At 49.2% G+C, this 15,604-nt stretch overlaps 1 protein-coding gene across 3 annotated transcripts in view; it reads right to left on the reverse strand.

The window, feature by feature from the left end:
• sh2b3 (SH2B adaptor protein 3) overlaps positions 1 to 15,604 on the reverse strand; it is a 30,671-nt gene that overhangs the window by 8,414 nt on the left and 6,653 nt on the right. For 2 of the 3 annotated variants that reach the window (XM_029161448.3, XM_029161449.3), the window contains exon 2: positions 9,006 to 10,175. In XM_029161448.3, coding sequence (XP_029017281.1) covers positions 9,006 to 10,148 — 1,143 coding nt within the window. In that variant the 5' untranslated portion in view covers positions 10,149 to 10,175. Of the gene's footprint in view, positions 1 to 9,005; positions 10,176 to 12,772; positions 13,102 to 15,604 lie in introns of those variants that run through there. The other variant, XM_029161450.3, reaches the window with a different exon arrangement.

Raw genomic sequence — 15,604 nt, forward strand, 5'->3', positions numbered from 1 at the left:
CCACATTTCGGTGTCGCGTGCCAAAAACGAGAACAAAGAGATGAGGATGAAAAATGTGAGTTCAACATCAAATACACAGGAAGTGCAAAAGCTAATGAGACATGATCCTCTGTGCCTGTGCGTGTGTATTATTTGCTTTGCTATTAACATTATTTAATATCAAGCAGTTTGAGAAAAAAGAAAGAAGACTGAAACACAAAAAGACCACAGAGACACAAACAACTACAAGTGACTCAAAAAAGGTGTGTACAACCAGATACTGATTCACTTGGGCCAATTTAATGAGAAACCGTGAATGAGTTTGTGACTAAGAGCATCTTTCAGGAACCATGTGTGTCTGTGGAGGGGAAAAAACATTCAGCAGATGTCTGACTGGTTGTGCAATAACATAACAGGCCTGATTTCTGTGAATTGACTCATTGGGGGATCAAGTTCAGGCTCACAGCACATTTCCTATTATTGCAAGCTGCAGCCTGTGATACTTCCCCAGACAACACACAAGTGTGTGTGTGTGTGAGGTATATGTATTATTTGCTTTGCTATTAACATTATTTGCTTAACACCATCAAGCACTTTGAGAAAACCGATGCTAAAAAAAAAGATAAGATGTCAACTTAAACCCAGGAAATGTAAAACGACGACAAAGGTCGTGTTCCTGTGCAGACGCTGCTGCGTCCCCTGCAAAGAGGCAACCGGCCGACGTGGGGATTAAGAACAAAAACAGGCTTCACTTTTAACCATCTGCACTCAAAGCCTTTTGCCAGTTCCCTGAGAGCAGCAGGTCCGACGAGTGGAAACTGCTCAGGTGAGCGGCCGCAGCCTCATCAGCTGTGAAAACACACTTTCCACTGACGGAACTGATCTGAGGCCGATGGCGACGCAGCAGCGAGGCCGTCGCGCGTCGCTGTCCACGCCGGTCGCCACGACGACGACGCGCGTTCGGCTGCTGATGGAGACACCGAAGAAGTGACGCAGCAACAACAACGTTAATATGACCCCCAACAGAGCTTCTCAGTTTTCACTCCCAGCTCTTTTCATGTTGACTCAACTTTCACTACTGGGTTTCAGCTTCTCTCTCTCTCTCTCTCTCTCTCTCACTCACTCACACACACTCTCAGACACTTATTGATGCATGCATATATTCTAGTACATTATTTTTAAATTGCACTAAATAAAATTGAGCATAAAAGTTATGCGTGTCTACTATGATGCGTTTCACGGACCCCTGCTGCCGCCGACAGCCTCCGTCGCAGGCTGATGAAAGTAGCTCACCAACAAAGCGAGACGCGGCACCAGATGTGACCATGCAACCTCTCACCCACACAGTCACAGTCGCATCTACTGTTCGAGCGCGCACACCCACACTCGCGGGTGACACACAGGATGTTTGGAGTCCAAAACCATCTTCCCAGGGTCCCTTTCTCAAGGCCGTCGCCGTGGCAACCGACTCACACTCCGAATTCCTCTATCCCTCCGAGGGTCAGCGCAGCCAGCGTTCGAGCGCTCCGGGCTGACCCGAAACCGGCCTCTGCACAGATTTGGTGAAGCACAGTGATCCTACGCAGACACGTTAGCCATGACACGAAGCCGCCTCATCAGGCAGGAGACCGTGACCTCATCGATGAGACTCGTCGCTCGTCATTTGGCCGTCTAGCAGTGACTTTACTCACACCAGCGAAAGGCTCTCAAACCCGGCTGCACAAGGTTCAGAGGAGAAATCAAAGCGAGTCATTAAAGGGTCAGCGTTCATCCGAGAACAATGAACGACCTCCTACCCTATGAAACGGATGACGACGACGATGCTAGTGAACTGCTGTTTAAGGAGCTGGTAAACTGGGCCTGGTGAGCGTCACGCACGCTGCTTTACATCCTGTCATGAGCTTCGGCTGTAGTGTCGAGTCTTCACATGCAGTGATTTTACAAATGCTCCACAACATCATCCTTTTTGGCCAAGTGTGATCTTGCGCGTGCTGTAAAACTCTGGTCCCGTAGCATCATAAAAGACTCCAGGTTTCCTATTTACCTCATGCACTTCACATGCAGTTGGGTGTTTTCCACGAGCGCCTGCACCGACAGTCACCTTTGTACACGTCGGTTTCTGGTACATGTGCACGGAACGAGCGCCGGCTGTGAAACGATCACTCGAAGCGATCGCATTCATAATCAGCTCTATCTGTGGCATCGCTGAGGATGTGGGAAACGCGCGCACGCTCACATGCGTGCGCGCTCACGCACGCTCTGCTGCAGCGTTACCCGCGCTGATAGAGATGAGTGTGTTCTAGGAAACCTGTCAGAGCCGCGGCCTTCAGCCGTGAAGAAGTGTGTCACTCCACTGCGCTGCCCTCCTTGCATGCTTCTCAGAAACGCCGATACGTGAAGCCCGACGTGCACAAGTTCAGACGGCACCTTCCAGATTCACAGAACTGAGCGCGGTTCCTCGTAAGCGAATCAAGCCGCGGTTTCACAATTACACACAATTAGCCAGCGTGACATAGCAACATCCTCCAAAGAAGAAACACTGGTCCAAGGCCAACAACAACAGAACCATAGAAAGTATTATCAACATATGCAATGTCTAATAGCGCCTCACTGAATGATCAGTCACTTGTCTTTTGACGCAGGGCGGTGACCTGCATCCGCGCTGGCAGTCGTCTGGTCCAGGATGGAGCGCGTCGCACTGGAAGCTGAAGGACAAAACGCATGACGGCACGTGACCGCGCACACGCAGGCACACGCACGCACGGGAACGCTCCTGATGGGTGTGGCCGAACATCCACATGCGTCTCACACAAGCTGTGAGAAAAGCTCCATTGTTGCTCCTAGTGTTAAAGTGACAAAAAAAAACAGCTGATAGAAAAAAAAACGTGTAGTGTTAGATTCTTATTAGTAACTTACAACCAGTAGATGGGAAACTGAGCTGATGGTGAAAGCATTCCTTTAATAACAACTTAATCAGTATATATTTTTTTAACGAATAATCAACAGTTTCTCCTTCTCTTTGCTGTGACTGTTACTTCATCACTTTTACTGACACAGAAAAACAGCGTCCTGTCCTTCCGTTCCCTTCTGCCCCCGTGCTACACTATTGTCTCTGAAGAAATCCGACTTTGCACTTTTTCCCCTTCATGATTACAGTCGTTGGCTCCACGTTTATACAGGGAAGCAGATCTGACCATGATAGCGTTTTCCACACGACACCCGAAGCCAAGTGCCACTGAGCCGGAGCCAGAGCAAACTTTACATGTTTAAAGCCCGGGATCAAAAGGCACAGTTTGCTTAGGGAGAAGCTGCAGCACCACTGACAAATGATCTCCACCGGCAAAAGAAATGAGCCGCACGCTGAGAAACTGAGACGCACTAATGAACAAATGCTAGTTCAGTTTCGACCGGCAATAAAAACCAGGCTAAAGCCTCAGATCAGCAGGGTAGGAGAGTAAATGAGGAAGTCATAGAAAAGAAACTAAATAAAAAAATATTTATTTTGTTTATTATTTTTTAACGTGGGCCGAACCAGGTAATTGTAATTATCAGGTAATCTATAATCCATTAATCAAAAAGTTAAGACTGTTGCACTGAATATTTAATCAGAGCACTTTGACTCGTTCTTCAGTCTTTGCAGAGAAGCATCAGGTCAACGAGGTCGATGTTTGCATTTTCACCCGCTGACAACGTCAGCGTCCCATTCACATTTCTGTCGCAGTGACTAATATCTGCATCAGAATGTCACCTCCACGTTAAAGCAGGAACCTTTACGTCAGGACGGCTCTGTGGTCGACTCCTGTGGTTATTATGAGCGTACTGCACTTAGGATGCGCCATACGTCGTCCCTGCAGGCGCCGCGTCAGTGAACGCCCACCATCAGGACCAGACTACCGCACACGCAGCGAATTAAACACACTATTCAGGTGACGTCCGTGCGCTCGCTAGCGGCGGCGGCGTTCGCAGGTGAGTGAGCGGACGAATCCGAGCGCAAAGCGCTGGGAGGCGGCGCGTCAGGGGCTTTCCACATGCAACTCAGCAGGGTCATGTGCACTGGCACTGTGGTTGCAGGTTACACACATGCACGAGTCCAACGACAGCAAAAAAGACAACGCACCGACGGCCGAAGAGAGTCCGTTAACGCAGGCAGAGTTTATTCACAGCACGACGGCTCTTCTGCAGAAACACGACACGGAGCTAGAAAGAGACGGAGCAAAGATCTGACAAACATCTTGACCACATGACTCTAACCACGCTACTTCCTTTAGATGTTTCTCTTGATTTTTGACACACAAACCCTCCTCCCACATTCAGGCATTGGAGACAGAAGCCTCTTTCGCTCGGCACGAGAAGCAGCGTCTTGTAAAGTTAATCCAGACAAACACATGATGTGAAGCCGTGTCTGCTGCAGCAACCCGTGTCCGTTCTGCGCTCTTGTTCACCACATCTTCGCTTAATTTCCTTCGATTTCCTGTCAATAGCCTTTTTTTATATTAACAAGCATCAGGCCCAAATGGGTGATTACATCCATCTGTCCATTCGTTGAGCTGCGGAGGCAGCGAGACATGAAACCTGGCCCCGATGACGCCCTCCACAGCCTCCTGATCTCAGCTGGGACTTCCTGCTCAGGTAACCTGTCAATAGCTGAACAACAAGTGGCTCCTTCTGGGGGATATTTCGTATATTAGGGTTAACACGCTGTTCAAAAGCAAATACTGAGGCCAGTCAGACTCCGCTCAGTTCCCCAAACTGTGCCACTGTTGGAACTCGGTCAGCAATTATGTCTGTGGGCGAGTCCCTGGATCATCAACGTGATTTATGGGGCCCGACAGATTTATGAAACCCAAATCTATGCACGGAGCATATCATGTTTTGTAACACCAACGATCAAGACCAGGAATCAATATCAAAGAAATGTTTTTGTACTGTCTGTACCCGTCAAGAAGGGAACAGGACTCTAGATCCAGTGATGGACTATGTGCAGTCCACAGTTTTGGCCTTTAAGCTTTTAGTACCACCAAACAAAATGAAGCCAGAGTTAAGCTAATGCCAATAAGTAGAAGGAGTGACATCTCAGACAGACTATGATGATTATGATCATGCATCCTCTCTCATGAGGCAGATGTTTCATTATTCAGCGCTTCCTGATTTCTAGTTACACTAAATTATAGACGGCCGAGAGAAACTAAAACAGAGTTTGTGGCGATAAAAGCCACAAACGTTTAAGAAATTAAATGAATGAGGGCAGCGTTTCACCATCTGCCAGGTGAAAAGGACACACAAACTGAACTACATACGCATGCGGTGAACTCACACTTGGCTTTTGTACGCGAGCACGAACACTCGCACCCACACACGCTTCAACTATTACAGTCGCTTCAAGGGCTAATTTCTAGGTTTCTTGAAACTCAATCCCTGGAAAGAGGTACAGATTTCACGTTGTGGGTGAGATACAAAGACTGTGATGTAAAATGAAACTCGAGTCAAGTTTCTCACTGGAGAGATTTCTGCTCTAATTGCTGGTGTTGACAGAAGCGGGGTGTTTATCTGGAAGCGGTGCAAAGTGTCACAATATACAAAGAAGTATATTTGAAATCTAAAACCAACAAGCTGGAACCAGCGGGCGGACTTTTTGTGTGGGTTGTAACTGCTGCTATATTCATTATGAATTATTCTGTCACCTTAGATTTAAAATCTTTTTCTCAACAAGACAAAAATCCTGTGAATGTCCAGTTATGACCATTTCAGATGATCAAGCTCGACTGTAGGACGCCCCATGAACTTGTCCGGCCTGTTGTACCTGTTCGTGTCACGTCTCCAGCTGTTGTGCTTTTCTGCGCCTCTCGTGGCCGCTTTCATTCCGTTTCTGGCTCCGCTCGCTGCGGCCCATGTGTTCAGAGCTTTAGTTGTGGTATGCGACGAGAGCCGAATTAACGCTGCGTGTTGCCATACGAGAGACCGAAGGACAACGGGTAACGCAGAACAGATGGACGCCAGAGTCTGGTTGCTGGAAAAGTATTTTCCACTGATGTTGCAAACTCGTCTGTTACAGAGAGTGGAAAAAGCCGTGGCACCGATGGAGAGAGACTAACGTGTGAAAATAAACGGACAATAAATACAAGAACTTAAGAACATGGAAGTATGTCACACGTTTACCTCAAAGGAGTTTAGGTATTGTATCATGGGACCCTGATGGGATGGAAAGGAGACGACAAAGCTTGCATGAGAACGTATGAGAGTTCAGAGAGAAAGCACACACGCACACACACACACACACACACACACACACACACACACACACACACACACACACACACACACACACACACACACACACACACACACACACACACACACACACACACACACACACACACACACACACACACACACACACACACACACACAGGAACATGATACATGGTGTCGGCACATGTACACAGCAGCATGAAATTAAAGCATGTGGAAGAGATTAAGGCTTCAAGCGCTGGAACAAACACATGCACACCCACACGTTCACTACACACTAACACACACAGCTGAGCAGAGCGGGGTGTGATTAAGATGGAGGCTACAGGAGGTCTGAGGAAACACATCCACCTTCAGACTGTGGGAACCGCGCACCTCGTCCGTCTGCGAGTCCTGAATGACAGAGGAAAAGGGACTCGAGTGCAACTAAAGGACCTCTGCGTTGAGACAAGCTTGAAACCTGCAGAATGAGACGCCTCACGGGCGAAACTAAGCCAGTGTTAGAGCTGCTGGTGCCGGTAGTTTGGGCTCAGCAATAATAAAAGTTCAAGTCTTAAAAGGGGGACAGATAATAACGGTGACTCCTCGTTTCAGCCGACGCGACATGATTCACTTCTGCAATAAAGCTGCAGCTTGGTCATTTCCTGGGAAACAGAACAAGTATAGACTCAAACCCCCCAAGACCGATCGGTTTTAAAAGGACACACACACACACACAAGTACAGTTTCTACAGTTGTAGTGAAGGGCTTTACATTAATGACAAGGAAGCAATTAAGTATTGAAGTATTATATTATTTTGTCAATTTTAATACTAATATTGTTCAGTATTTACTTGGCAGTAAATGTGTCTGTTCTACAGCAGCTTCTTTTAAACTGTGTTGGCACCTGTACCTACAGTACACACGTTTATGCAAATGTAACACAACCTTGGTTTTAACTACAACTGCAGGACAAGAGACGTTGGCTCAGACGTTGCCAGCAGAGAAAACCCTCTGACTAGAGCTTCTCACACAAAGTGGCTCTGGTTCAGCTCTAATGAGCTTGCTGATGTTACTGCAAATGTTCTCTCACACACACACAAAAATACATGCATGAACCCTACCCTTTTCTGTGCAGCATGCTGGCTTGCACACCAACACACACACCAACACACACACCAACACACACACACACACACCAACACACACACACACACACACACACACACACACACACACACACACACACACACACACACACACTTAAAGTGCCCACAGACGTGTGAAACCCCAATGTACGTCCACAAAGAAGAAACTGTGCCAAACAGGATAACACAGCAACCCAAACAATTTATGCAGCTCATAATGTGGTAGTTCACAGCTCGCTCTCTTTTAAGGGCATCTGACTCTGTGCACATGCCCTGAAGAGACTGAACTCCGCTCACAGCGGCCTTACAGACGGCCACGAGCACAGGAGTCAGATGATCTGGTCCGATTACTGGTTCGGCTATTATAAATAATAGCACATCCTGCTACGCTGTGACGAGCTGTCGAGCAGTGGGGAATGAAGCCCATACTTACTTCCCTAACTTTAAAATGCAAGTTGTTCAAATAGACAAACCTGTCTTCACTTTTTCAGAGCCGCGAGACAAACGCATCACATGTAATAAGGATAGAGCAAACCCCAAACAAACAGGAAATTGTGTAGGAGGCATATCTACACCAAAAAAAAAAAGAAAGATGTGAATGCTGCAGAATCTTTTAGGCAAAAACAAAATGTCCCGATGGTCAAACGCAGAGATACTGTACACTAATGCACTCGAATGCGGGATCACAGATAATGTGTGACAGATCACGTCCATCTTCACCTACAAGAGTATCAGCATTTTCTCAAGCTACAGCATCGCTTACACCATCTCCAAAATGTAACCGGTGTGAAACAAATGATGGCGTTTCAGCCGTGGCGCTGCCTCCCTGCACGCAAGTCAAGAGCGGGCGTGATGCTCCGAGTTTTCATCATGGAAGCTGAACACTTTCAGCGTCACATCACAACAAATCACTTGCTGGAGTCAAAGATGTGATGAAAGCCACCTAGAAAACACCGCTTTTCTGAAGCGAGCGAGTCATGTGGCAAAACTGTGCACCTGAAAGCAGCTCCTCAGACGCGGCAAGTTATCATTTATAAAAAAACACGAGTGAAGAAAACTGGCGATTTGAACGAGGAGGGGGGGGGGAAACCCCTGCAACTAAAACAGCTGGAAACAGGAAATGACTTTGTGCCTCTCTGTGTTTTGTAATACGCATGCACACACGCTGGCAAAGTGACATTAGGCGGCCATTTAAAAAGCAGAGTGTGGGTTTCAGTCTTATTGATCAAGGAGAACAGATCTGCAGTACGGCATCGCACAGAGCAGCCTGCCAGCTGCTGCAGAGTTCTGAGAAGCAGCTCAGGCCTTTCCTGTACTGAGAAGAGCAGCAGCCGACGAACAGACAGACATTAATCATGCAAGCTAAGTGCATGGTAACTGCAGATAATCTGTCCGCAATGAGATGGAGAAAACTAAATCAAGGTTTTTATGTTTAGTTTAATCACTGGTAAATGTGACTATGCATTTCTTAATTGAGTTAATCCTGCTCTTGATCTCGACACGGACTCATTTCAGATTTTTCTTTTCTTGAGCAGCACTATTTTAAATTCACTTCCCTGCCTTCTCTGGTTGATGTAGCGATTGCACTTTTTACAGACATGATTTTCATCTCACTCTCAGAACACACGTGGTTTTGTGATGCGTTTCTACCTTTGGAGGATCGTAGAGCTCCAGCTGGTACGTCTCCCCTCCTCCTCTGCCTCCACCCTGAGCGTCTCTGATCCTCCTGACCAGCAGGCGGCAGCGTTGCCAGCGTGGCTGAGAGTCAGAGATAGTGTCGTCCACCATCAAGTACCTCAGGTGACCCTCTTTACAGCAGCAGCCGCTCAACTCCTGCCTCCTCTGCCTCATGCTCCTGCTGCGGAGCCACCGGAAACTGTCCAGGAGTTGAGAGGCTACTCGAGCCACAGACCGATGTGAGGAGGCCGCGGGCGTGGCTTCAGAGTTCGGACAAGACGAGGAGGACGAGGAGGAGGAGGATGACACATCCTCATTTGTGGAGGAAATCCCACTCACTCTGTCAGCATTATTTGCGGGATTGTTGTTGGAGGGGTTGCTGCTGGGAGACAGGTCCTGGGATGAGGGGGGGGTGGAGAGGGGGCGTCTTTTGAAAATCCGTCTTACAGTCTGCTGGATGTGACGGACAGGGAAGTGCGTGACGTCGGTGTGCGCGGGGTTGGAGGCCGACGAGTCCGAGGAGTACCGCTCCGAAGCCCGGCGACGGCTGCCGTCGGAGATCTCCTCGCTGCTGTGGCTACGAAGGCGCAGTGAGCCGCTGGCGCTGCGGGTCGAGCCCCTCGGCGCCACCGGGTTCGCTGCAGCACAGCGCAGCGGCTGCTCCTGTTCTCGGTGCACCACCACCGTCTCCACCTTCGGCGACACCACCGAAAAGAGGGCGGGTCCCCCGGCGGGCCGGCCCGCCTCCCGGTAGTCCTGCACCCCGGACAAGGGCGCGGTCCGCACCCGGCCGATCACGGTCTGCGTCGGAGGCGGGGGCGAAGCGTTGCTCGTAGCAGGGGAGCACGTGTTGGGGCTGAGGGGGCAGCCATCTTTGTTGACCTCACAGCTGAAGTGCTGCTGGAAAAGGTCAGTGAACTGCTTGGAAAAGGTCTCTGGTGGGAGCACGTCATGTCGTTCCCTGGCGAAGCTCCGGTAGTGTCCGGCCAGCTCCCGGGCGGTAGCGATTGCGTGCAGCTCGCAGAACTCCCTCCAGCCTCTCGGGGGCGCTGCCACGGCTGGGCCTCCCCCCGCGGTTGTGGTGGTGTTGGCTGGATGGATAGTGTTACCATTCATTGCAGTAACCAAACTGACAGAGAATCACTGTTGCAAAACAAATTGAAAGAGGAAAAGAAAAATAGATTAATGATTTGGTAGAGATTGGGTCAATTTGAAGACAAGAGTGGTGATGATTCAGGGACAAACAAATCAGGACAACACAAAGTGCTCTGCAACAACTCGACAACAGTTACGGCATTTTATTTAAACTTCTTGAATGTGAGAAAGGACTGCCAAAAGTCTGATCTTATCTGTCGTGAACTCTCTGAATTGGATTACACGGCCCGGCAAAGAATCTCTGGCAATCAACCAGTCACAGAGCATCGTAACAGATAAAGGCAACCACAGTTCACTCAGAGGACAGTGGGTAACCATTCAAATCGGTAGAAATAAAGTCCATTCAATCAAGGGCAGAAAGTGGAGCAAAGTCTTTTTCCTGCTGTCGAGGTGAAACGCTGATGCGCCGAAAAGCGAAGTCAGTTTGTATCGCATTTATGTCAGTTACTGAAACGGATGAAAGCAGTCGTACAAGTGGCTCGGACAGACACTCAATGAAGCCGCGACTGAGGAAGTACGGTTAAGTTTCCTCAATCAACCACAGGTCCGCGCGCGGCCGCGTGTGTTTGCATGCGACCCGCTGTGAGCTGCTCCTGCTTCATTCCTCAGGTCGAGGCGTCGGCGTCTGAGGACAGAGCAGGGGTCCGACGACAGGACCTGGATGAGCCTAATCTGAAACAATGATCTGAGCAGATTGGCTTCTTTGTGCACATGATTCGGCTGCTCTTCTATCATTGTGGGGTTTGTTTGCGATATGTCATTATTCTTGACCTCTTACAGTTGCACTCATCTGCTCGTTACACTTGAATGTTTCTACGGTCACTTTATTTTGGTCTTTCATTTCTAGGTCGCTGTTGAAAACATCACGTTGACGCCAGACGACAATGACTGTACAAAATCCACCAGTTGATCTCAGGTCAGCTACAGAATGTGGAAAAACACAACAGTGACATCAGTAACATCACAGTCAAGTGTCAACATTGGCCGGATGTTAAGGTGTAAACACAGACAAACCCCACACAATGTACATGTGATCTTCTTTGTTTGTTAGCGTTTGTGCAAAAGTTTTATAGATTCACATTAAATAAGCCACTGCCGTGTCGCGCAACACTTTCTTTTTTTTTCCTCTGCACACGAGTTTGCCTCCCTACAACACAACGATGCAGCCTAATTAATCAGCTATGCTAATTCGACAAATTGCTTGCTCCAGCGTCTATTTTTAGCGCGGTCGTGCTCGACAACGCATTTTAAAAAACTGAGAAGACAGCCTGTGGTTTTTGTGAAGTGTGTGACACAACCTTTTAGCCACCCCCCACCCCAGTGGGCTTCTCTACATTGGTAAACACTAACATGTCCAACAACAATCACATGCATCCATCATTACGAGCCACCTCTGAGCTGAGGCCGCAAAGGAGTCAACAGCACCTTTTCTTCTACGGGGTACATGCACTTACTGCTCGACTGCCTGCTATTTTTGCAATTACACAGAATCAAGGCAGTGGTTTTAGAGTTTCACATAAGAGGAAACAGAATGCATTCCTAGGTATTTGATAGCAGCCAGAGCGGCACGGTGCTCCCTGTAACGTGCAGACACTGCTGACCCTGCACACGCCACACTTAGAGCAGATTAGCAGGAGGAAGGACATATTTTCAACCAAGCCCAACGGGCCTGAGCTGCTGATGCAAGACCGAAGCTCCTGACTTCATGCACACAGCCTATGGATGACAGCGTTACACAGCCTGACGCAGACTTGTTAGATTCTACGACGCAGCAAAGCGCTAACGTGCACTCACTGTGCAGCTGCATTGAGCTCTGCGAGGCACGGGTCTCTACGAATTTCTGACCCTGAAGCACGTTCTAGTAGGAAAACGCTGATATCCAACGAACCTGGAGATGCAATGAAAGATACCGGCGCGTGTTATATAACAGCTCGTTTCTTTACGTGTGCACACGTGCCTTTGATAAATGAGCCGCTGAGCACACAGAGTACAAGATCTAATACGGCAGCATTAACTCAAACATGTGCCCACTGTACATACCATCTGCAGCAGAGAGGGGTCTGCTCTAAATACAGGAAGCATGACTGGGGTTGAGTGCGTTTGTGTGTGGGTGGGTGGGTGTGGGGGGGCGGGAGTCACAGACTGTGGTCCAACAGATCACAGAAAACCACAAGAAATACAAGTGGGGGGTTACGGTCAGGCCAAACGTGGAGCAGCGTGTCTCGTTATCTGTCGCCCAACATCTCCCCGTTTCTCTCGCGCTCTCTCGCATTCAGAGAAGAGGAGCCGCGACTTCTCGTGCACTCTTTTTACCCCGCTAGTATCATCAAGCGTACCAGGGGGCGCGTACGTCAATGGGGGGGGGGTGAGAACTTGGCATGGCGAAACATTGCGTCACTAAAGTTCCTGGATGTGTCCTGTCACAACAACCGATTCCCTTCCTGTGCTTCTGAGCGCATGCTCGGTGCGTGCGCCCTCACGCCCCTCCACTGGCCCCCCTCAGAGCTGCTTTCTATCTGCCTGGCCAGCCCAGCGATGACTCAGCACTGACTGCACAACATGTACACACACATATATAGACTCACTTCCTCTCGCCGGCTCCCTCCGGGGGGCTCGGCCGTCTCGGTTCCCATGCCCCCCCCCCAGTCCTCTCGTACGAGGAGGTTGTTTGGAATGACGCTTCCTCGACGCTCACCTCGACCGCGGGCCACGCTCGAAGCCATGGGCCAACCCAAAAAGGTTCATGCAGTGTAGTGGTGCCATTCCTCAGCCCTTATCCAGGACCTCTGACCTCAGCTCGGAGCTTTGTTATCGTATTATTGTTTTGCTAGACAGCATCCAGCAGGGGATGGCAGAAAAAAAGGCCAAACACACTGCGAATGGAAAACATCTCTGCGGACAGTTCAAGTTCCTGCGTTTGCCTCTTTTATTCAGCCCCCCCCCCCCCCGTCGTCATCACTCCCCTCCTCCCCCCCAGCAATGCCCACTTACCTCACTGTACCACACACACACACGCGCGCGCACACACACACGCACACACACACGCGCACGCACGCGCGCACACACACACGCGCACACACGCGCGCACACACACACGCACACACACGCGCACACACACACGCGCACACACACGCGCGCACACACGCGCGCACACACGCGCGCACACACGCGCACGCACACACGCGCACGCACACACGCGCGCACACACGCGCACGCACACACGCGCACGCACACACGCGCGCACACACGCGCACGCACACACGCGCACGCACACACGCGCACACACACACGCGCACACACACACGCGCACACACACACACACAGTGGCTTTCTTCACCTCCCTCAAATACTCTACAGAACTCGAGCGCAGCTTTGTTGACGCCGTGCGCGACCTGTAAAACTGCTGTCCTGAGCAACTTCGAGTTTCAGGTTTACCCAAGTTTAACTCGACGAATGCTACTGCCTGCGCGTCCTGCTACCAGCGCTTCAGCCTAACCGTCTAAAACGCAGCAGGCAGTGACGCATAGAATACACAGAAGTCATTTGCCTTTTTTATTTTTTTGGCAGATGCATGCGTCAAGCAGGTGCTAGAAAAACAACAGACTACCAGGAAAGCAGCGTGCGACTGACATTTAGGAGACACATACAAATATAGACTACACAGCTCAGTCTGTGTGAAATTCAGTGCATCTGCCTTCATTTGAATACCTCCAAATATTCACTGCTTCCATCCCCTGCAGATATAAATGAAGTTGATTGTTTAACCTGCATGAGCATTTCAGCCCAAGACCGGGTCTGGACTAGACAGAGCCCCCCCATAACGCTGCTAGTCCCACAGAGGCCTGGCTCCCCAGAAGAGGAGCCAAACTAAAACTGATTTTAATCAAGCAGGAAGGAAACAGGATGTGTGAAAGACATGTGAATCGATCGTATCATTATGAGTAACCTCATGACGCCCGTCAGCTCACAGAGCGGCTTTTCAGCAACGCCACCTTGAATGAGACGAGCGAGTGATTCTCGGTAGGAGGCCGGACACCAAAATAGAAGAGCAGTCAGTGGTGGCCGGTTAACACTGTCCCAGCCGTGACCTATCGGGAGCAAAGCCTTGAAACCAGCACCGCCCACGAGACGCGCACGTACGCACGCAGCCAAGCCAATACAAACATCACTACTCTATTCACCGTCGTGCAGAAGAGCGAGTTTATACACAAACAGCAGATGATCAGCGCTGGTTGTGGCACAGAGTTCTATCCTATTTATATCCTGAGCCTGGCATCAGCCCTCCCACACCTCTCGTGCTCCCCATCGTCACTGGATGGGAGCGGCTCTCGTTTGATGTGATGAACAGAGGCACACAGGAGGTCTCAGAGCTTTAAGGTCATGTATTTATAACGGCAAAGGCCTCGTGCCAAGGCCGGCGTAAAGGTGGAATAAAGAGCAGGACGTCTGATGGAACCAAGCAAGCTGAAACACAAGCTCCAACAGCTTTCACTACTTCCATACTCATTAAAACACTTTTTGGTTTTTGGCTAAAATGCCAGTAATTTATTTCTAGGCATGTTTCTCATCTTACACGTTTTCGGCAAATCCACAATTATTACAGATTCAACCAGTCAAGAAAATAATCATAGTTAAAGCCTGCTGAAGTCCCGCTGTGGATGTTCGTCTGCGCCTCAGCCAAATGTAAATATTAGCACAGCTTTCCCTTAACTCAAAATCTTGTCACCCCCGTCACCAGAAGTCAAACTAACCTCTAATTTTAGCTTTAGTCAAACAATAAAGCGATTCATGGAAGCAAACCACACGCAGACGCTACGCTTTTACAGTCATATAAGAAAATGCATGTCTCACTATTAGTTGGCGAGTTCATGCACTCACGTGAGCAACTGTCTGCGAATACGTGCTTATTCATTACTACAGGAATAGGATGCTCCTCTAATTGTCATACCCATTATATAAAATGCAATTTACAGCAAGCCACATCCTTCTGACCTTGATACAGCTCTGGCCTGATTAGCCAGATCAGCCGGATCCAATCTATTGCTTACGACTCAATTAGTCTGCAGGGCATCAAAGCTCTCGCAGACATCAAACACTGCAGTTTTTACGGGAAAAACTGGAGTGGAAAGAATAAATACATAAGGAAAAACATGGCAACATGTGCATCACAGAATCTGGGATGAGAAACAGATTTTGTTGCCACTCGTGAATCACAGACGGGAGATCACAGCCACAAAGCAGGAAGAGAGAGCAGCCGATGGAGTCTACAAGGTTACTGTAAAAGAGATGAGAGAGAAACGAGAGGAGGGGGCAGTGACGAGTGAGGGGAGCAAATAAGGGTGAGAAGAGGAGGATGCAAACAAAACGTCACAAGGAGAGAGAGAGGAGTGAGGGCTAATGAGAGGGCAGGCAGGAAG

Source organism: Betta splendens, chromosome 9, assembly GCF_900634795.4.
Source record: "Betta splendens chromosome 9, fBetSpl5.4, whole genome shotgun sequence".
NCBI classification, from domain to species: Eukaryota; Metazoa; Chordata; class Actinopteri; order Anabantiformes; family Osphronemidae; genus Betta; species Betta splendens.